Source organism: Rhodnius prolixus, unplaced genomic scaffold (genome assembly GCF_049639745.1).
Source record: "Rhodnius prolixus isolate KJV_2025 unplaced genomic scaffold, Rpr scaffold_5, whole genome shotgun sequence".
NCBI classification, from domain to species: domain Eukaryota; kingdom Metazoa; phylum Arthropoda; class Insecta; order Hemiptera; family Reduviidae; genus Rhodnius; species Rhodnius prolixus.
In genome coordinates this window covers 7851009-7873349 of record NW_027411624.1, presented here as the reverse complement: position 1 = coordinate 7873349, position 22341 = coordinate 7851009, and the positions used below count along the sequence as shown (strand labels likewise).

Genomic DNA, 22341 nt, shown 5'->3' with positions numbered 1-22341 from the left:
TTAATTCATTTGCTTCTAAAATTTATTACTGTTTATGTTTATTGTATTGATTGTATTAAATTGTAATGTAATATCAACAACTTATATTCTTAGGTTCTATATCGAGCCAAAAATGCCGCACATTTATCCAAATTTGGCACAGAACTAGTATGGAGTTATGATGTTCAAGTTGACCTGCATTGAGGAAGGCAAAAGAAAAAATATTGATGTCCACTATTTAAGTACTTTCGTTATATATTCATGTAATAAAAGATGAAAGTTTCACATTGTCTAATTGTTATTTTTTATTTTCAGTTATTTTTCTTCATTATTTAAATATTTTTTTAAAAAAAGTTTTAGTTTTGTTATTAACTGTACTTAAAAATCAAATTAGTTTATATTTTCGAAATATGTTTTACGAAAAGTGTTTAATATTTTTATTTACAAAAAAGTTCTACAATATTTATATAACCAAAGTTTTTCCTTCCCCAGTAATTCTGTTTTATTTATTTTAACTATTAAATAAGTTTTTAAAAGTATATTTCATTTTTTGTTTAATCGTAATATTTTTATTAAATTCATTTTTTTTTTTCAATCTCAAACAACTCGAAAAAAAATAAACTAAAAATAACTTAAAATGGAATATCATGTCTCTGTATATTTTGTATATATAATAATGTAATATATATATATAGATATATAAAATGCAAATTTTCGAACATAACAATCTGTTAAAAAACAAATATTTACAAATAAGTCAAAAACCTAAATATATTCCACAATTTCTGTCTTGTAATGGATTCCTACGTGTAATATATTCTTAAAAATATAATAAATTTTAAAGCCAGAAAGTATGGAATAATTGGTTGTTACTTTGTTCATGCAATAGTGCGTGCTGTTTAGGAATTATTGTTTTTTGTTAAATATATTCTTTCATTTAAAAAGTTAAAATTATAGGTTTGAATGTATTTCATCGATAAGAGATATATGCGTTAAATTTTACGCATAATTTCTGTATTGTTAATGCATATGCATGTATGTAATACATGTTACATGCCCTTAATGCATATAAAAAGAAAACATTAACGTTATGTATTTTATATTACAAAAGAAAATTGTGATATTTTTATGTCAATAACGAAAAAGAAAATCTTTCATTGCAGTTACCAAGTTAAGACATTCTATATATATTTTTAATTGTCTGAAAATGAAAAAAGAAAATTGTTTGGAGAAAAAAGATCTTTATCTATATATATACAGAAGAAGATAACAAAATTATCAACAAATTTATTTTTATTCTTTAACAACTAATTATGTTTATTTTTGTAATAAACTGTATTATCATTAATATTACAGTTTTTGGCGAGTTGTTTAATAAGAGGTTTGCTTTATTTTTATCTATCACTTGAATTAAAGTAATCTTCCATGTCCACCAGCTTCTTGACGAACGTTCTACTGTAAGTTGGCTGCTAGGATATCACCGCAATATACAGTGCAGGCGAAGTTCTCAAGACTTTGGCGGAGATCCTACTAAACTGAGTAACAGTAGGGGGATCCTGGTTATCCCTACTGATTATAGTTACTCTAAGATCTGCATTAGATCCGAGTAATTTTAAGAATTGATTTACTCATTAATTCCGATTGCAATCATGTTCATTGTGCCTTGTTAAGCCTATTTGTCTATTTAATTTTTCAGTAAATTCTTTAATCTGTTTTATAATTAGAGAATTTTTGTTTTGAAAACATCTTGGTTATTTTGAATTAGTGTAATAAGATATTTATATAGAGTTCTCTGTCGGAGTTAAAATAAATAACCTGTCATTTTTTTTTATTATTACGCCTAGGCTTGTGTTTATTCAACAGCAAGTTTATTTTGCTGGGAAGATGATTTATATTAAACTCGGGCATGTTAGTGTGTATGCATAACTTCTAATATAGTTATTTGGCTAACTTATATTTTACTGTGCCTGTCAGTAACAATGGTAAATTGGTTCATATTATAGAAAAGGAGAGAAGAGTAGTCAAAGTTAGGTGTTTTTCAACGTTATACTTTTTCGTGCTGTTTTTGTCTTCAACACACCTCACGGACAGTTTTAATACCTCTGAACTGAAATATTATACGATTAATATTCAAATACATTGAATTCTCTTATATACAACGTTTCTAAACAAGAATCCATTGAAATGTTTTATTTTTCGATCGGAATGACCTGGAGGCCTGGAACATTTTGTTCATTATTGGTCAAGATCTTAATTTTGTTTTGTGGATTACGTTCCTGGGCTTTTTGTATTAGACTATGAATTTATTTATCGCAGGCTTACATTGGCTATTTTTAACTTCTTATCTTCTTTTTCTATTATTTCTTTTTGTTAAAAGTGTTAAGATTTCTTCATTTTTAGATTACATTTGCCTATTAAAAAAAAAAGTATTTAGTTAATTCCTGTACCTTAGTATTCTACTTACTATTTTTATCTTCCATTATTATCTATGTAATCTTATACTGTACTAAACTTTTGGTCGTTTCTTTATGCATTGCTTCGTAGTTGTTACTATTCTCCTCTCAAGGTTTAATTAGAATATAGGATTAGTTGTCTTATGGCCAATTGATTCTTCACAAAAGATTAATTTATTTTAATTTTATATTAATTAAACTGCCTTTTATAAGTTAATACTTCATAATTTATTTATTTCCATCAATGTTTAGTGGTTGTGCGTAATATTCAGAATGCTGCGAACTAATGAAGTGTAAATTTTATGTAGATCTAGTAATTCTTGATTACTCTATTGATACATTTATACCTTTATCGATATACTTTGTTCAGGGTAACCCTTAGTTCGTTATATCCTTAATTAATTTATTAATATATGGATTTGCCAAGTTTATTTAAAAAATATATGTCGCATTAGGGAAAGAGAATTTATTATCTTCTACTATATTAAAATTTATGAAGATCCGATCTCTCTTCAATAAAATTCTTGTATCTGAATATAAGGGAGTTTGGAATTTTAATTAAGTATTCTTAAGAAATTAAGGTTTATTTTTCTCCATCATTCCTACGTCAAAAATTTTCCTTGGAGGTGATCATCAAAGTATGTAAATATTTCTTGGGGATTTTTACCTGAGAAAGTAATAAATTTCTACTGCAGTCCAACAATCAGGCGGATAATTGTTTTTTTTTTGCGTGAAGTTATTTCTAGTTACGTTTCGTGTAGTGATTTTGTTTTTATGATGCTGAGTTAGAGAGGCATTGGTTTGGGTATTATCTATACTGATCGTGTAGAGCCATTGATTTTCTCATGGTTCTTCATAAAGATTTTGTTTTGATTACTCATTTCTTGGTCTGGGTAGTGTTGGATCTTATAAATACTTCAAATCACTTCTCAATTGGATGTTAAATTGTAAGATAATGTTTGAGAATCTTTTAAATAATTTTATGACAGACCTAAAAGTATTACCAATTTTTGCTAGAGGAGTAAGACAAAGATCAGAAATATATTTAAGTTTATAGTTCATTGTATTTATAATTAAACATCATTATTCAGTAATAAACTAACAAGAAAAACTCTGTTTTAGATAGTATTAAACGAAAATCTAAAAAAAGCGGAATCCAAGTGATCCGAGGGCTCACGTTTTGCACCAGCCTTAGTTGCTAATCACCATGTCTTTGAGCAACCCCTTATCGTACGAAGGCCATAGAGGTCTCTCTTGTCAACAGCTTTGTGCCTTCAAATCTACCTTTCATCCGGCCAAGAGTCGCCTTTTATATATGGAGTACAGATATGATTTACTTATTATTGATGTACTTTTTTGAAGGCTTTAACCTAAAAACAAACTTTGAGATCTGTGACTAAGTTTATTTTTAAAGGAGGGCTCTTCTTCTTAACTGGCGCTACAACTCATGAAGAGTCTTGGCCTACTCAAGACGTGCCCGCCAGGCGTCTCTTTCCTGCGCAGCCGCCCTCCAGTTTTCGAAACCAAACATAGATGCAGCATCCTTAGTCACACTATCCACCCAGCGCTGCTTTGGTCCTAACCTCCTGGATCCCTTGCATGTTTCCTTCCAGCACTTTCTCATGAATCTCATCTTCACTCATCCTAGGTACGTGCCTGCCCATCGCAGCCTACCAAGCTTTATTACTTTTTCTACATCAGGATCCGTGAAGAGTGTACAATTCCTGATTTTTCCAACTTCTCCAATTCAAGCATGTTATTCTAATTAATTAATAAAACTTAAAACCTTTTTATCAATATTTAACTTCATAATTTCTTTTAATTTTTGAAATATTTCCCCATAGGAATGAACTTTCTTTAATTTAGTGTTTTCTGCTTACAAAAAGCGCGCCCCCTCATGTAATTTTTTTTTGAATTTTTTATTTTTACAAACCTTAAATTCATATTAGGTTTCATTAATTCTGTTACACTTTTCTTTTTTTTTACAAAGAATATTTTACAGTTCACTAACAATTTCAGTTGTCAAATACCATATGATATCTGGTAAATAACCACAAAGTAACCTCCCTCACTCACTGAGACACCAGTGTGGTTGACGTAGAACTCGTCGTGCTATATACTATATACATTTAAACTTATTGATCAACGTCTAATGATGGATTTACCTTGTTCTATGGTTTCCATTATTTTTGTCGTAAAAGTAGTTTAATTTTTGTTAATGAATTATGAATGCAGTGGTAAAAACTGCAGTAAGAAGCTTTCAGTCTTTATCCAGTGCTCTCCAACACTTTTCCACTTGCAGCCTAATAATGCTCAGCTTTCAACTGGAAATAGGCCCTTTTTTACATCCAGCAGCCTGCCGATAATTGATTACTTTGATCTAGCCTTTTCTTGAGTATAAAGAAATAAATCTGCTTACCACTCTACCTTTGTTCTTCAGGTACTTTTATTCATTATTAAGTCATAAATATTACAACAGTCTAAAACCTTTTTTCTGACAAAATAAATAGTATGTTAATTTCGCAAAATTTGATTGAAATATTGGTGAATGCTGATAAGAAATATTTTATTTTTTAAAAAATTAATCGTGCTATATTCGATTTAACTAGTTTTTAAAAATAAGTTTTCTTGCAAAATAGGAAAATGGTAAGCAAAAAAAAATTACATTTTACTTTTTCTACCAATCGAAAATAATATTGTATTTCATGCTTGGAAATAATTTATATATATTAAAAGCTTAAGTTCTCAAATACTTATTTAAGAGTACACATCAACCCTAATCTTTAATATTCTTCAAATAAAACTAATATTCACTTTTTTTTCAACAATATTATTTTTGTTTTTAATAAAAAAGTATTCTTTTTTTTTTACAATTTCATGGAAAAAGTTTAAATTTCATCCAAATACGTAAAAGTACATTTCATGGTTTAAATTAACTCAATTGCCGTTTAACTCTAGTAGTTATAATTTTTGTTTCCAAAAATGATATTTGATTGAAATAATTAAAGTTAAACGAACTTTCCTAGACATTTCTTAATAAAAGATTTAGTTTAATAGAAAAATGCTTCGATTTCAACAATCTTTTTTTTGGTGTGAATCAAATTAAAATTATTAATGTAATATTCTTTTCTATTATCCAGTGCCTTCAGCCATGGGCCTTTCCTACGCTACTCCAGCTTGCAGTACAGTGATGCTCATTTTCACTATGAAATGATTGCCTCTATGGGCTCTTCAATACTTGCAACAATGAGTCGATTCTCATCCATTCTATTCCGGAGTATAAGAAGCCGTCGATACCTACCTTCCATTCTGTCTATGGAATTGTTATGGTTGTCTTATCCATTGTTTCATATAAAACAGTATTACAGCAGTAAGTAAAATCTTTTTTTCACATTAATTCAAATTTTCCTATTAGATCTGAAAAAAGTTATAATTTCTGGTGTAAGTGGGTAGTAGTAGTACGTTGATTGAAAAATTCAAAAATTACGTGCATATAAATTCTGAGTAATTTTTTAACCAAATGAAACTATTTTTAGTCGAATTAAGTTTAAGTGAAAGAATTTTGAACAAAATTGAACTTGAATAAAAAATGGTCTATTTTGGTTTTAACAAACCTAATAAATTTATGGCAGTAACATGGCCAAAACAAGTTTAATAAGAACAGTTAAATAGCTACGTACGAGTAATTCATGTTAAAATAATTTAATGTTTCACTATGCCATGAATTCGTTCCAAAAGATTGATCTGTTTTAAAAGATTTAATCTAAAATTTCAGCCTTCATATTGTATTTATCTCTTAAATTTCTGAAAGATACAAATTAAAGCTTGAGGTAAGGGTATTTAAGTTACTATGATATGTAGAAGGGTCTTTAAGAAAAGTCTTAATTATTAATTAATTAGAAACTGATTTATAAAAATTTATCCACGTAAGAAGTAACAAACAGTATCTCCATACATTTATCTGATCAGCTCCATGTAACATGTGAGTACCTATTGTTCATAATCTGTTCAATTTGTTTTCAATCTAATATTGTAGTAACAAATTACTTAAATAAGTAATTACAAAAAGTTGGTATTTTTTCGTATGAAATTTTCGAAATTAAGATATTCCCACTGTTAAACTAACTTCTCTATGAGATTGATTTACCTGTTAGAGTCTCCCAGAATTTAATGGGTTTTTTATTATTATTTTTTCATTAAACATTATTGCAAATTGGAAAAAGTAAATGTTTATTTGCTCATACATCGACATTACAATTGAACCGTTCAATTGGTTTTTCTAATCGATTAACTCCACCTTTTGAAAAATATTCAATTTAAGTGTTAAAGTACTTGGTTCAGTCGCAGCTGAAAATCAATGTACATTATTTGAACCACTTTTTGTTTTATGGAGTTAATCGAGTTGTGCAGTGAACGTCTCTATTAATCGTTTTCAATTTTATTACTTTTTGCTTCTAAATATCAAAAGTTGAAGATTAAGTTTATTCTGAACCAGTCAAGGAAAATTGAAATTCACAATTTCAATATTGTAGAAAGGTTTAAATTCTATAAAAAATTTATTGATTATTTAAGTTTTACCATTTAATTCTTTATTTTAAAGTACTTTTAGCATATCAATGAATCGAGTTCAGTCAATATACTAATTTTGTATTATTGTTATGCCGTACGTTCATTTAGCACACCGCTGACTTGCAGCTACCCTTTATGATCGATCACACTACATGTACATATTCTCCGTACATGTCCACATAAGTTGAGGTGAATCGCATACAATTTTGCACTCCTGGAAAAATCTATCTTCGTAATCTTATTGGGCTTTTCATTCAGGTAATTATATCTTAATTAAAACGTATACCATTAAATTTAAAAAGGAAAGAATACTTTTTGAGATCTATTAAATCTTACTTCGATTCTGAATGGAAAAGTTTTAATATCATTCAAAGTAGTTTCAAAATTTATTATTAACTTCATTGTCAATGAGAATTTGTAGCATTTATCTTAACAATTACTTAATTTGATTTAAAAATTGCTTCAAATTAATGATTGCAAAAAAAAAAATACTATTGAAATTGCATGCAAATTGAAATCTGGACAAAAATTAAAATACGTAACTAAAAGTCGCAACTGGCAAAGCGCTCTATCGGCAAGGTCAAGAACTGCTCAGCAAGTAGTAGTTCTCAGGTCTTCCACTAGATCGCATAGGTATGTAGAATTCATGTCTTTAAATTCCTATATCATTTACATTCATTTTTGTTACTTTTAATAACCTTCACTACAGGTAACATCGGTAATAACCAGCACACTAATTGTCTACTATTTTTGTTGCTTCTGAGAGTACAGATTATAAAGATTCACTTCTGAAGGAATAGTTTTTAAATTAACTTCAAACGAATATTAATATGAACCATAAGTTTGATTATGATCTACTTAGATTCTTTATTGCAATTTTTGACTTCCAAATGATAAATTTGTTAGAATATATTTACGTATTTGTGAATGAAATTCAAATAATGTATTGAGTTTTAATGTATTTTGTTTTTCTGTATCTAGTGTCTAGTCCAGGGCTACTTTTTTGGCCATTCGCTAGCTCATTGTTCAGATCATCAATCATCTAAAATGTGTACTAGAAAGGCTCTAAAGTTGAATGTCATCCATTCCTGCATTGCAATGTGAGCATTCTACATCAGTGTCTTACACAGCTACTGTTAGGGTAGTTTTCAGTTAATAAATTCAGGTACCTTTATTTAATACTTCCAAAGCATGTTAATTTTATTTTTTTAAAGATACTTAAAATCTTTCTCGCGAATTTACTTACCACCCTGTACTTCAGGTAATCTTATCTATTATTTAATATATTCAGTGAATTGCTGAGAAAATGATTTTTTTGTTTTGTTTTTAATAAATTAAATATTTCACTTATTCAAGTTGTACCATTAATTCTTTATTTTAATGTACTTTTAGCATATCAGTGAATCGAGTTCAGTCAATATACTAATTTTGTATTATTGTTATACAGTAAGTTCATCCAGCACTTCGCTGACTTGCAGCTTGCTTTTTATGATCGATCATACTACATTTATATGTCCTCATAAGTTGAGGTGAATCGCATACAATTTCGCATTGCTGGAAAAGATTTATCCTCGCAATCTTGTTGGACTTTTCATTCAGGTAATTATATCTTAATTAAAACGTATACCATTAAATTTAAAAAGGAAAGAATACTTTTTCCGATTTATTAAATCTTACTTCGATTCTGAATGGAAAAAGTGTTGATATCGTTCAAAGTAGTTTCAAAATTTAAAAAGTACTTAATTTCATTTAAAAATTGCTTCAAATTAATGATTGCAAAAAAAAATACTATTGAAATTGCATGCATATTGAAATCTGGACAAAAATTAAAATACATAACTAAAAGTAGTCACAACTAGCAAAGCGCTCTATCGGCAAGGGCAAGAACTATTCAACAAGTAGTTCTCAGGTCTTCCACTAGATCGCATAGGTATGTAGAATTCATGTCTTTAATTTCATATATCATTTACCTGCATTTTTGTTACTTTTAATAACCTTCACTGTAGTTAACATCAGTAATAACTAACACACTAATTGTCTACAATTTTTGTTGCTTCTGAGGGTACAGATTATAAAGATTCACATCTGAAGGAATAGTTTTTAAATTAACTTCAAACGTAAATTATATGAACCATAAGATTGATTATGAAGGTTGATCTACTTAGATTCTTTATTCCAATTTTCGACTTCCAAATGACAAATTTATATATTTATTTAAAATATATTTACGTATTTGTGAATGAAATTCAAATAGTGTACTGATTTTTAATGTATTTTGTTTTTCTGTATCCAGTGCGTTCGTCCAGGGCTACTTTTTAGGCCATTCGCTTGCTCGTTGTTCAGATCATCTATCATCTAAAATGTGTACTGTAAAGGCTTTAAGTTGAATATCATCTATTCCTGCATTACAAAGCTATATCTTACACAGCTACTTTTTGGGTAGTTTTCAGTTAATACATTCAGGTATAATTATTTAATACTTCCAAAGCATGTTGAAATAATTATTTTTTAAAAAGAAGATAATTAAAATATTTCTCTTTAAGTTGGAATGAGAAAAGTTTAAATTTTGTTGAAAGAAGGTTTGAATTCATTTGAATAACACAATGTAAATCGTTCGTAGTGTTTAGCATTTGATCATCGAATTGCGACTATTTTTCATTCAACCCTAATCTTTTTAATCGAATTCGTTCACTTTTAAAAAGTATAATCTATCTTTTCATTGGAACTTAACATTTTTTAAATTTAATTTCAAGTAATTGCAACGTAGAGTAATTTAAGTTTAAATAATTAGCTGTCAGAATGTTTTAAAATGCTAGCGAATTCATTCCTAAAGAATGATCCGTTTAAAAGATTTAAGCTTTCCTTTCATTCCTTTTAGATAAAAATATATCTTTGAAAGCAGTTATTTGTAGTTCATTGAATACTCGCTTTTTTATTTGAATCTTTTATTAAAATAGAAAATGTATTACTAGTAGGAGAATAAAGAAGAACCTTCAATTTTAAAAAAATAATAATTTTATGTGCATCAAGTTTTTTTTCTTTACATAAACTTAGTAAATTACAATCATTTATATGAATAAGTTAATAACATACAAAAAGAAGTGTTAAAAAGTGTTTACAACAAAAAAGAAAATTAGAATTTAACAGCAGATGTAATTTAGTATTTCTTCTCTTTATTTTCAGTGCTTTCATCAATGGGCCCTTTCGTATCACCTTTAATCTGAAGCGATTCCCTTTGGAGGTCCCTTACTTTATGTTCAGTAAGCAGCACGTCTGCACATATTTAGAGGGAATTCGCATCTATTTGCGCTGCAGACGTTAAGCTAAGTAAAGGAGATGTACCTACCACTTTATATATTCTGTTAAGCCACAATAGACCCAAAGGGGTCACCCAAAATTTAATCTAATCTAAGGTACTGAAAGGTAATGGAAATATATCATTTATATATTTGCAAAATGCATGTTTATGCCACTATCTTATTTACTATAAGATTTATTGACTTAGAAAAAATGTATTATTTAGCATGAGAGTTAAGAAAAACGTTTAGTTTTTTAAAAAATTATTTATTTCATACCTATTTTTCATACCTATACCATAATCTTAATATTTTACATTCCATGATAATGAAAGAATACATATATAAATTAATAAAATACAACGAGAAGTGACAAAAAATTTTAAGTTTCGATTTTAATTTGTTTCTTTATTTCTTCTTTCTGAATGATATAAATGTATCACAAAGTAATGGTTGCGTTTTAATTTGTAGAGTAATGGAATAGAATGTTTTCAGATTGAAAACTTCTAATACTGTGGAGTACTACCTGTAAAACCATCCATCAACTGAAGTGGAAATGAAAAAGACGGCGAGAAAACATCTAACAAATGAGTAAGTACAAACAACTTTTGTTATGAATCAATTGCTAAAAAAATATATTATTCAGATTTTTTAAAATGCATGTTTGTATCACTCTCTTATATTATATCAAATGATTTTTTGACTTAAAGTGAAAATAAAAAGTATTATTTAGCAGGAGAATAAATAAGAATCTTTAATTTATAATAAAAATTATTTATTAGCATATCCATTTTGTTTTTACATTAACTTCGTATTTTACATTATATACATGTTATAAATTAATAAAATACAAAAGGAAGTTATAAAAAAACGTTTAAAACTAACAGAGAAACTTTAAATAATAAAGAAATTTAGGTAAACAAAAAAAAAGGTAAAGAATTAGTTCCAAAAAAATCCGTCAGAGGGCGCCACTTATCAGACAGGTGTAAAAATAGTTCCAGAATTGACCACCAGGTAGCAGTGCTGTAACCTTCCCTATATATACGGCAACACAGGTAATTCTCGTTAGTACGACTTGAGTGATGCAGGGGAGAAGGTCGCTCTGTCGCTCCTCAAACATATCTATCTAGTCTAGTGTAACATCCATCACCTCTCTCTCAAAGATTCATGAAGTGGGGAGATGTTGTCGCTTCGACGGTTCTCCCCGCCCTGCCCCTCCCTTTCAACGAACTTAGTTATATAGCCTCCCAGAGCAAGATGGCGGCCAATTAACTCACCTGATCGGTAGCCTCCTAGATCGCTCCAGCTGACTGTTGCTCTTGCACACTCTCACGACTCTGCCAGCCATTTTTAACCTTCTCTCTATGGTTTTCTTTTTCACTTCTACTACTCTCTAGACTTTGTAACCTCCCTTTTAGGTTATCTTTTTTATTTTTTCGCATTTTCTTCAACACTTTTAAAATATTTTTAATTTTTTACGTTTTATTTTTACTTTTTCGTAGTAATTTAATGGAAGAATAAATAAAATAATTTTTTAAAGACTTTTTCTAAACATGCAATTTTTAATTTTGGTATCATGCCACATTACGTATAATAACTACTTACTTTTTTTTTATATAGATTCCTAACCAACGTTTGTTGGATTCTTCACATTGGATTGATGTTTTTACCTCTTTTTCACTTGGGCTTCCATTGATGAACAGTTTTGCAGGCATTACTCTTGGTATCACCAGCATTGATTCTGAAAATAACATTTATTGTAATTAAAATGTTGTAAGGGGTTTCACCTAGTATTATCATGTGTAACTATTTATGTATTTTTTTAAGCATCCAAATTATTCTTCTTTTTTTTTAACATGCAATTATAAGTGAAAATTCTTACATTACTTGGTGAAAAAAAAAAACGTGCACAATGATATAATAACTACTTATTTTTTTTTGTATAGCTTCCCAACCAAATTTGTTGGTATATTTACTCTGAATTGATGTTTTACGTCTTTTCACTTGGCTAGTTTTGCAGGTATCACTATGGTATCACCAGGGTTTAATCTGAAAATCAATCTTATGTATTATAATTATTGAGTTTTACCTAGCATTAAGAAAAACATCTGTAACAATTTATGTATATTATAAAAATTAAATAAAGAAGACTTTGATTAAACTAAAGAATAGATCATTTTTTAAAGAACCTAAATCTTTTCATTCGATGTTAATGAAATATATTTCCAAAAAAACACTATTTTCACATCAATAAGATTAATTTGATTGAAAAAATTTATTTGTATTATATTTTTACATTATTTTCATAAAATTAATTAAAATATCATAAGCTCGACTGAAAATAGTACTGTTATTGGAAAGTGATGAAGAATTCACATGCATGTTTGATGTTGAATTTTTCAATTAAATTACTGCTACCAACAATAAAAAATTAAAACTTTAATTTATATTAATAAAGTTTTAGTTTATGTTGTATCACTCAGAACATAATTAATAATAGATAAGTCTACCTGAAGATCAATTCCAAAAGACGCCCTTTGTTTAGTTTATAGTCGAAAATACAATGGATGCGATTCACTTCACATTCATGACCTGCTGCTGGTAGGATAGAAGGGCCCTTAGAAATTCATCTCAGGTAAGAGGTGAGCTTAAAGACGCTACAAGTTACCAAAAAGCCGCCCATGGATGTTAGAACTGCATGAACGAAAATACTAAATAAACCTAAGTAGGAGTAATTCGAATTTAATTCACACGATATTAATACCATATTTAAAACGTAGAATTTTTCTGTTAAACCTCTTTTCAAAAAGATATTTTGAAATTTTGCTCAATAACATTCAAGAAATGTTTACCTACGATTATCACAAGAAGATAGGACTAATTACACAATTCTGTGACAAAATAAATGAACTTGTTCGAAAGAAACGTACAGATTTGACATATATTAATGAACAAAGTTTCAAGAATTTAATCTTTTTACCAATTTTATTTGTTTAAAAAAAAATCTTCTAATATTACAATTTTCAAGTTTCATTAGATTAAAAGTGCTATAGAATTCACATGAATGTTAAACTTTCATTCATGCACATGAATAAAAATGATTATTTAAATTAAACGTGCATTCTCCTACGACTTTATTCCGATTCAGATGAAAAGAACAACTTTAAAAAGGTTTACTTTTTTAACGTAATACTTTGAACGTACCAAATAATAGATAAGATTATCTGAAGAATATTTCTACTGGCCAAATGGTAGGTAAAATTCGTCTTTTCATTTTTTCGCATTTTCTTCATCACTTTGAAATATTAATAAAATATTATTAATTTTTTACGTTTTATTTTAACTTTTTCATATTAATTAACAGATTTAATGGAGAAATAAAAAATAATTTTTTTAAAGACTTTTTTATCCCACGCGGAGGTCCCGGGTTCGAATCCAGCAGCTGACCCTTAGATTTTCTCTTCCTAGGAGCTTCTTACAGCTCACTGTCCGGTGATGGACAGTGTTGTCTGTAACGAGAGAACACTGTCCGGAGGCCGGCAGTGCACTGGAAAAAGCTCCGGGCGCTAATAACCTTGGATGTTGACGCGCCTTAAATCATTAAAAAAAATTAGTTAAATTAATTAAAAACTTTTTTATTAAATTTTTCTTAACATGCAATTTTTAATTTTGGTATCATGCCACATTACGTATAATAACTACTTACCTTTTTTTTTATATAGATTCCTAACCAACGTTTGTTGGATTCTTCACATTGGATTGATGTTTTTACCTCTTTTTCACTTGGGCTTCCATTGATGAACAGTTTTGCAGGCATTACTCTTGGTATCACCAGTATAGATTCTGAAAATCATTATTATTTATTGTAATTTAAATAATTATAATGTCTACTGAGTTTTACCTAGCATTAAGAAATATATGTATAACAATTTATGTATATTAGAAAAATCAATAAAGACCTCTTGTACTTAAACTAAAGAATTGATTTTTTTTTTAACGAACCTAAAAGTTTTCATACAATGAAAATGATATATATTTCAAAAAAGTACAATTATTAGTAAATGATGCAGAATTGCCATGCATGATTGATGTTGAATTTTTCAATTAAAACTTTACCCGCAATCAACAAAAATAAAACTTCTTTCAGATACAAAAAAAAGAATAGTGGTCCAAATAGACCAAAAGTTGACATTCTTTAATTAACAAATTTTCAAGAATTTTAATTTTTTCCCATTAATATAACTGAATTAAATTTTCCAAAATACTTTATTTTATTGTCAATTAGGTTTATTCGTTTATGAAAAAAATTTTTAATAAAATACCTTTTTCATGAAATTTAAGTTTAAAATAAAGTTAGAATTCAATAAAAGAAGATTTATTATTATTGAAAAAAGTTTAAATTGGCCGAGTGAGAGTTATATTATTAAAAATGCATGCATTCACATCGTTGATTATTTAAATCAAACATCAACCATTCTTTTACTAGAGAGAGAACATTAATTATTACGATGAGATGAAAAGATAAATCATCTTAAAAAAGGTTTTAGTTTATAATCTAATAGTTTGAACGTACTAAATAATTGATAAGATTACTTGAAGAACATTTCCACAGTCCAAGTAGTAGGTAGATTCCTCCTATTCTTCAATCTCCAGATTAGAATGATGCTGTTAGATGTAAAGTAGAGCCCATACATGTAGGTGTCCAATGCACGCTGAGCATCACTAGTCAGCGTTAGAAAAGCCAATTGATAAATGGATGGATAATGATTAAAGAATAATCCTTTATCAGTTTCCATTTAATTCACACTAACTGAATTATTCAAGACATCAGAACTTTTATCTGATAAACTAAATCTATCTTTGTGTTTATTTTATCCCTGACTGGCTTCAGAATTTTATCTATCAATTTAATTAATCTACCGAGATTGGATTAATCAGTTAGGAGTAATGATAACTACCTCTGCGACGTTACCAACACGCACTACAGCTGCTGACTAAGTTAGGAAGGTTATATGGTGGTTATGTGTGCCATTCAAATTATTAATTGATCGTAAAAAAAAATGAAATAAATAATGAATCCTAGTAATTATTAAACATTTCTGAACGTTTAGTGCATTTATAATGTTTTAAAGTGTAAAGTTGGAGTTGTATATTTATACACGGGGGGGGATTTAATCAATAAACTCCGAAGTATACTTATTTCATTTATACTGAGAAATAATTACTTTGAAATGATAAATAAATGATTCAAATAATAAAGCAAGTGCGTAATTAAGTAAAATGTTATATAGCATACTTTTACTGCTTGTATATTCAAAGTTTTTGCTTGTTTCTGAGACTAAAGCAACATTCACAACGTCTCAAGACAATGACTTTAATTCCAAATTATAATCGCACCAAAAACATTGAACAGCAATTGAAGCAGGAATGGCAGTTCAGCACAAGATAAACAAGAACATGAATAATCACTTTCCAAACTAATTTGTTGGAATATTCACATTGGATTGATGTTTTTACGTCTTTTTCACTTGGGCTTCCATTGATGAACAGTTTTGCAGGCATTACTCTTGGTATCACCAGTATAGATTCTGAAAATCATTATTATTTATTGTAATTTAAATGATTATAATGTCTACTGAGTTTTACCTAGCATTAAGAAATATATGTATAACAAATTTATGTATATTAGAAATATTAAATAAATACGTCTGTATTTAAACTAAAGAATTTTTTTTTTTTAACGAACCTAAAACTTTTCATTCAATGATAATGAAATATATTTCTAAAAAACACTTATTCTCCTTAGGAATAAAATTGATTTGAATGGAAAAATATAATAACACAATCTACTATCATTATTATGAAATTATTTTATGAAAAATAATTACAAAATTATAAGTTTGACTAAAAATAGTACTGTGTTTGGAAAATGATGTAGAATTCACATGCATCTTTGATGTTGAATTTTTCAATTAACTTACTGCTAACTACTATCAACAAAAATTAACACTTCTTTCAAATACAAAAAAAAAAAAAGAACAATTTGTATGAAAAAAAGTTTTAGTTCTTGTTATAACACGCTGAACATAATAAATAATAAGATAAGACTTACCTGGATGAGAATAACTTCATATTAATGGTCGTGCTGCTGGAAGTATAGAAGGACCCTTAACAATTCATCTCAGGTAAAAGCTTAGGACTACAAGTTAACAAAAAGCCCACAGATGTTAGCATTGCATGAATAAGAATAAGAGTTTCACTTGATTGAAAATGATGTATTCTTATAACGTTTATCGTTGAATATTTATATTAAACATCAACTTGGAAAGAAAAGTGGAAACATTACTTATTCCATTCGAAGGGAATAAAAAAAACGTTTTACTTTATGATATAACAATTAGTACGTACAAAATAATGGTAACATTACCTGAAGAACATTTCCACAGGCCAAGTGGTAGGTAGATTTCCTTGACTTCTTCAAAATACATGGATGAGAATCATCGAACATTAGAATAATAATAAGAATAATACAAATACACTAAGAGTTACAATTCATGCTGATTGAATTATTGTAGAAATCACAGTTTTTTTTCTGTTGATCTGAATCTACTTTAATGCTAACTTTATCTCTCGCCGGTTTCGAACTTTCATCCATCAACTTAATTAACCTAACGAGAGCGATTCATCCGTTTGGTAAAGACTAGGAACTTAACGATATCCCCTTCACTCACCGCACTTGCTGACTAAGTAAAGAAGGTTATATGATGGTTATGTGTCAATTCAAAATGTTAATTAATAGTAAACATTTTTGTAAAAATAATAAAATAAAAATTAATAGAACCTATTATTTATTAAATGTTCTGAGCATTTTTAATGCTTTAAAATTGTAAAGCTAAAATTATATTTTATACATTGGGGGGGGGGGGGTTAAAAAATGCAGAATTATACTTCTTTCGTTTGTACTGAAAAATAATTACTTTGGAATAAAGTAATGATAAATAAGCGATTCAAATAAAGTAAAAAGGGAGTAAATAAACCAAATCTTAAAAAAAAAATTAACTTAAGATAAAGGACTTTATTATAATACCAAAAAACAATAACCACATAAAACATTAAAAATCTTACGATCGATGCAGGAATGGATGCTAGCACTGCATGAGCGAAAAATAAAAACCCGTGGATTTAAGCACTGGTAAAAGAGAGAAAAACTACATTAAAACCTAAGAATATAAGTCGCCTTTATTAACGCTACTGTAACACTAAATTAAACATACGAATTACCATTCTTCTCTCAATTTTATTGTTCAAAAATTTTAACTATTACCAAAAAAGATGGCCTAACTATGTAAGTACACGTATTAAAACTGTCCGGTAGGACAGTTGTATAAGGGTTGATCGTCAAAAACTGCACGAAAAAGAGTAACGTTGAAAAACACCCAACTTTGACAATTTTTTTCTCTTTTTCTATAAAAGATAAAATTCCCAAATTTTCTTTATAATACAGGGTGTTCAGCATAAGACTACGGTAACTTCGGGAGGCGATTCTGGGCATCATTTGCAACAAAATATTCCATATAAACTATGGCTCGATTCGGCTCCGTTTTATAGATATTTTTAATTTTATGTTTTTTCAAGGTACTACTGCTTTTTAGCAAAAAGTTATCTATATTTCTCAAACTATTAAAGCTACAGATATTTTAATAAGCTCATTAGAAAGAAGGTTAAATTTCCTTTTAAATAAGCTAATTTGTATTCCAAAATAATAATATTAAGTATTTTACTTTGTGGCCCAAACATAGGAAATAGCAAGTTTCTAATTTTTTCCAAAAACTTTGACTTCATTTTTCTCAAAAACATTTTATATGAAAAAACCGTGCACTATTCAGGAAAAACATCTACATACGATCACCTTTCAAACGGTATACAATAATTGGGGTTATGTTAAAAATTGATGCAGAAATCTGTGATTAATTGCAAAAAAGTAGGCCTCAAAACAGCGTCAGCATTATGAAAGGAATTCACCTACCATAAGAATATAACTGATCAGAATCATCAAATCCAGTACGATTTTTTGCAAACGTTAAAATTATCAATGAGTGAACCGATTTACATCAATAAATTGTCGTTCGATTCAAAATCTTTGTCTCTTTACCTTTTAGGGAGAAGTACTATATTCGCAGTTTATTTTTCTTACTCCTCTTAAAAGGAAGTACTGAAATCGCAGTTTCATTTTGCTATTTACGTACAAATACCTTCCTATGTTATTCAAAACGCTTTTTCAAAAAAATTGTTATTGAGGATGGTTTGGGGGAACGCAACTATAATCATTCTTTAAAAAGATCTCTCCAGTGGTAGGGTAGTTACGGTTCCGACGTAACACCTTATCAGATTATAATGATAGAATTGTTTATTCCAAATTTTAATAAAATCTGTAAAGCAGATATGTAACTTTGCAAAACAGACAAAAAGGAAAATCTATCCAAAAGTACAAAAATCTCCTTAACAAAAACTTACAGTTTCAAATGTTAAGTATAAGGGTTGATTAAACGCCAAAAGGTACACAAATCAGCGAGTACCCAACATTTCATTAATTCTTCATTAATATTTACGTAATTTTACTGCATTAATTTTCATTAATATTTTTTAGAATTTATTAGATGTCACAGACCCTTATGCTGGCCACTTCATTTATAATATTTTTTTCTTATAATTATGATAAATCACTTATACGTACATGCATGTTAAAGTAGAAAAAGACAAAGTTAGAGTCGGCTACTGTCTTGAATTCGTCTTACCGAAATATTCGTGAGCACAAATAACACACAGTTATAACAAGTAGATTATTCAACAATTATTGATTTCTCAATTGTAATTTAATTTAGTCCCCCTAATTTTACTTATAGTAAAATACTGGAATAATTAGCTGTCCTAAAAATATGCATATCTTATTTATTTTATATTACATATATACAACATTGTGGGATGAATACCTAGATTGAGAATGTAATTGAAGAAACCTATATTATTTTCGATAAAGCCAGATAATTATTACCTATTATTATAAACGTTTGACTACTACATAAAATAACAATTACCTTAATCGAAGAATGAACTTAAACCGACGCTTTTTATTTAAAAATAAAAATAAATAAAATAAAATCATAGATGTATGTTGGTGTAAGCATTTTTTAAAAAAAGTTTTGAATTTTTTAGCCTCATAATTTTTTTATATTTTTTATAACGTTTTTCTTTTTAACCTGTAATTAATAGTTTGATTATTATAAATAACTAGATATTACAGTCAATCTACAGTCAATGCTACTTGAACATATATTTTGTAGACGAAAATGGCCAGCATAAGGGTCTGTGACATCTAATAAATTCTAAAAAATATTAATGAAAATTAATGCAGTAAAATTACTTAAATATTAATGAAGAATTAATAAAATGTTGGGTGCTTGCTGATTTGTGTACCTTTTGGCGTTTAATCAACCCTTATACTTAACATTTGAAACTGTAAGTTTTTGTTAAGGAGATTTCTCCAATAAAGTAAATGATTGTGGTTGAAATAAACCTACAGATCCTATTAAATAAATTTTAAAATATGTTATTGTCAATTAAGTTTATTTGTCTAGAAAATGACATACAATTTTTAAAATTCATTAATTAGTATAAATTTTGTATTAAATTAAAACAATACCATGAAATTTAAGAAAAACTGCTGGATGTAAAGAAGGGAGTATAAAGGATGAACTGGGAAATATTACACGGAACAATGATGAATAAGTGATTTTAATAATAGAAGAAGTAAGTAAATAAGTAAAATCTTAAAAAGAAAACTTTAACAGTAAAAACCATGCAACATGCAAGTTTCAGGTTTTCAAAAATTCATGTTTTTTGTGCGCTTACGAGGTTTGCTTAATGAATTTGTGTGTTTGGACCTTACTAAAACAACATTCACAACTTAAGACAAAATCTAAATATAAGCCCAAAAATAATAATCACATCAATAACACTGAACGGCTATCGACGCAGGAATGGCAGTAACATTATACCACATGATAAACAAGAACACGAATAATCACTTAGTGGCTAATGTCAAAAATATACGTACAAAACTGAAAACCCAGAACTAATCAAACAATTAGGAGCTAAGAATACCAAGTAACTTATGATGGAAAATAGAAGACAATCTCGTATTAATTAAACCGGAGACAGGAACTCTGGGTTCTGGATACAGAGTATCATTGTTCCCATTAGTAATGCAATACCCGAAGGTTTTTTCCTTTAGTTTTTACAAGCTCTACTATAAGTTAACAACGAATATGCTTTGTTACTAATAAATAAATAGGTCTTTATTTCTGAAACTGCCTAATGTTAAATATGACACATAATCTTTTAAAATAATATAAAACTGACGACTCAGTCAGGAACCAAGCACAGCAAATACCCTAAGACAAAAAATAAAAGATAATAATCACGCACTATCTAAAGCGGACATCAGCAACTCTACGTTAAGATAACAGAAAGCGAAACGTCAATGAAAATATTAGAATATGTATGAAGTTGAAACCAACACTTGGTATATGTATCTATATACATATACATGTAGGAAAGAAGAGAGTAGATAATACTTAACAAGAAAGAAAGAAAGAAAAACAAGGAATCACTTCAATAATAATCAATATACAATAATATATTTTCTCGCCTTTACACCTTTTCGTCTCAAAACACACATTCAATATGATAATATAAACTGCTCCACAAAAAAAGTGGCGCACTTTGAAAAAAACGTTTATTTTTTGTTTTATCACATTTTGGGGAAAGATTATTAGTTTTAATTATTTTCATAAACTGTCAGGGAACAATTAATCGAAACAAGGCCCAAAGTTTCTTGTAAATAGAGAAGCAATTCCTCGTTTAATCCCCTTCGGTCTTTTTGTGTAAACAACAACATGAACTTTACCTCAACAGTAAATAAATTTATTGACCTCTACAGTTGCGTTTCGACTTTTTTCAAGCTGAAAGCATTGCAAACTCTCAATTACAGCAGAGCAAGTGGCCCGTATTATTGCATTAGTTGAGAATGGACGGAGTCAGCGGTACGCAGCACGAACGTTAGGGTTGCCTGAGACCACCGTCCGTAGAGCCATCCATCGTTACCGGGAGACAGGCCTCTGCACTCGCAGACAAGGTTCGGGTCGACCAAGAGGCACAGAAGCAGTTGATGACCGATTTATTAGAATTCACACTCGTACATCAACTGCTTATGAAACAGCTCAAACACTGCTTACTGTTCGTGGAGTTTCAGTCAGTGCCGAAAATGTACGAAGAAGGCTCGCTGAAATGAATTTACGCTCTAGGAAGCAAGCCACAGGACCATTGCTCACCGTAGACCATCGGAGAGCCCGTCTAGAGTTCGCTAGGGAACACCGCAACTGGTCTGAGAACGATTGCAGTAACGTTCTCTTTTCAGACGAGTCCCGTTTTGCTCTCTACGCACCTGATGGGAGGCGACGAGTTTACCGAAGGCCTGGGGAGCGCTACGCTCCGTGCAATATTTCTGGTAGACTACCATTCGGAGGTGGTTCAGTGATGGTGTGGGCTGGGATTTCTATGGGGGCTTATACTGAGCTCCACGTGTTCAACAGGGCAATCTTGAATGCAGATTTTTATGTGAGGGAAATTTTGCAGCAATTTGTGATACCCTATGCACCATTTATTGGGGAAAATTTTATTTTTATGCAGGATAATGCCCGACCACACACTGCCGTCTGTGTTGTTCAATATCCCCACGATACTGGCATTCGTATTCTGAGATGACCAGCACGCAGCCCGGATTTAAATCCAATTGAACATCTTTGGGATGAGCTTGGTAGGCGATTAAGATGGAGAAATAATCCGCTCAGGAGCTTAGAAGAGTTGCGAGGTGCTCTGGTGGAGATATGGCAGGAATTAACACAAGATTTCGTGAGAAATTTAATAAGGAGTATGCCGAGGAGATTGGATGCAGTAATGCGAACAATACACGTTACTAAAATTCT

General features: G+C 29.2%; 1 protein-coding gene across 7 annotated transcripts in view; it reads left to right on the top strand.

Annotated features, from left to right (window-relative positions):
• HDAC6 (histone deacetylase 6) overlaps nucleotides 1-12463 on the top strand; it is a 43417-nt gene extending 30954 nt beyond the window's left edge. For 5 of the 7 annotated variants that reach the window (XM_074136550.1, XM_074136548.1, XM_074136554.1 and 2 more), the window contains 8 exons: nucleotides 94-4872; nucleotides 5573-5802; nucleotides 7110-7259; nucleotides 7983-8166; nucleotides 8449-8600; nucleotides 9295-9464; nucleotides 10185-10888; nucleotides 11918-12463. In XM_074136550.1, the coding sequence (XP_073992651.1) occupies nucleotides 94-183 (90 nt within the window). In that variant the 3' untranslated portion in view covers nucleotides 184-4872; nucleotides 5573-5802; nucleotides 7110-7259; ... (3 more) ...; nucleotides 10185-10888; nucleotides 11918-12463. The remainder of the gene's footprint in view (nucleotides 1-93; nucleotides 4873-5572; nucleotides 5803-7109; nucleotides 7260-7982; nucleotides 8167-8448; nucleotides 8601-9294; nucleotides 9465-10184; nucleotides 10889-11917) is intronic. The other 2 variants (XM_074136549.1, XM_074136551.1) reach the window with 2 other exon arrangements.
• The last annotated feature ends 9878 nt before the right edge of the window (nucleotides 12464-22341 follow it).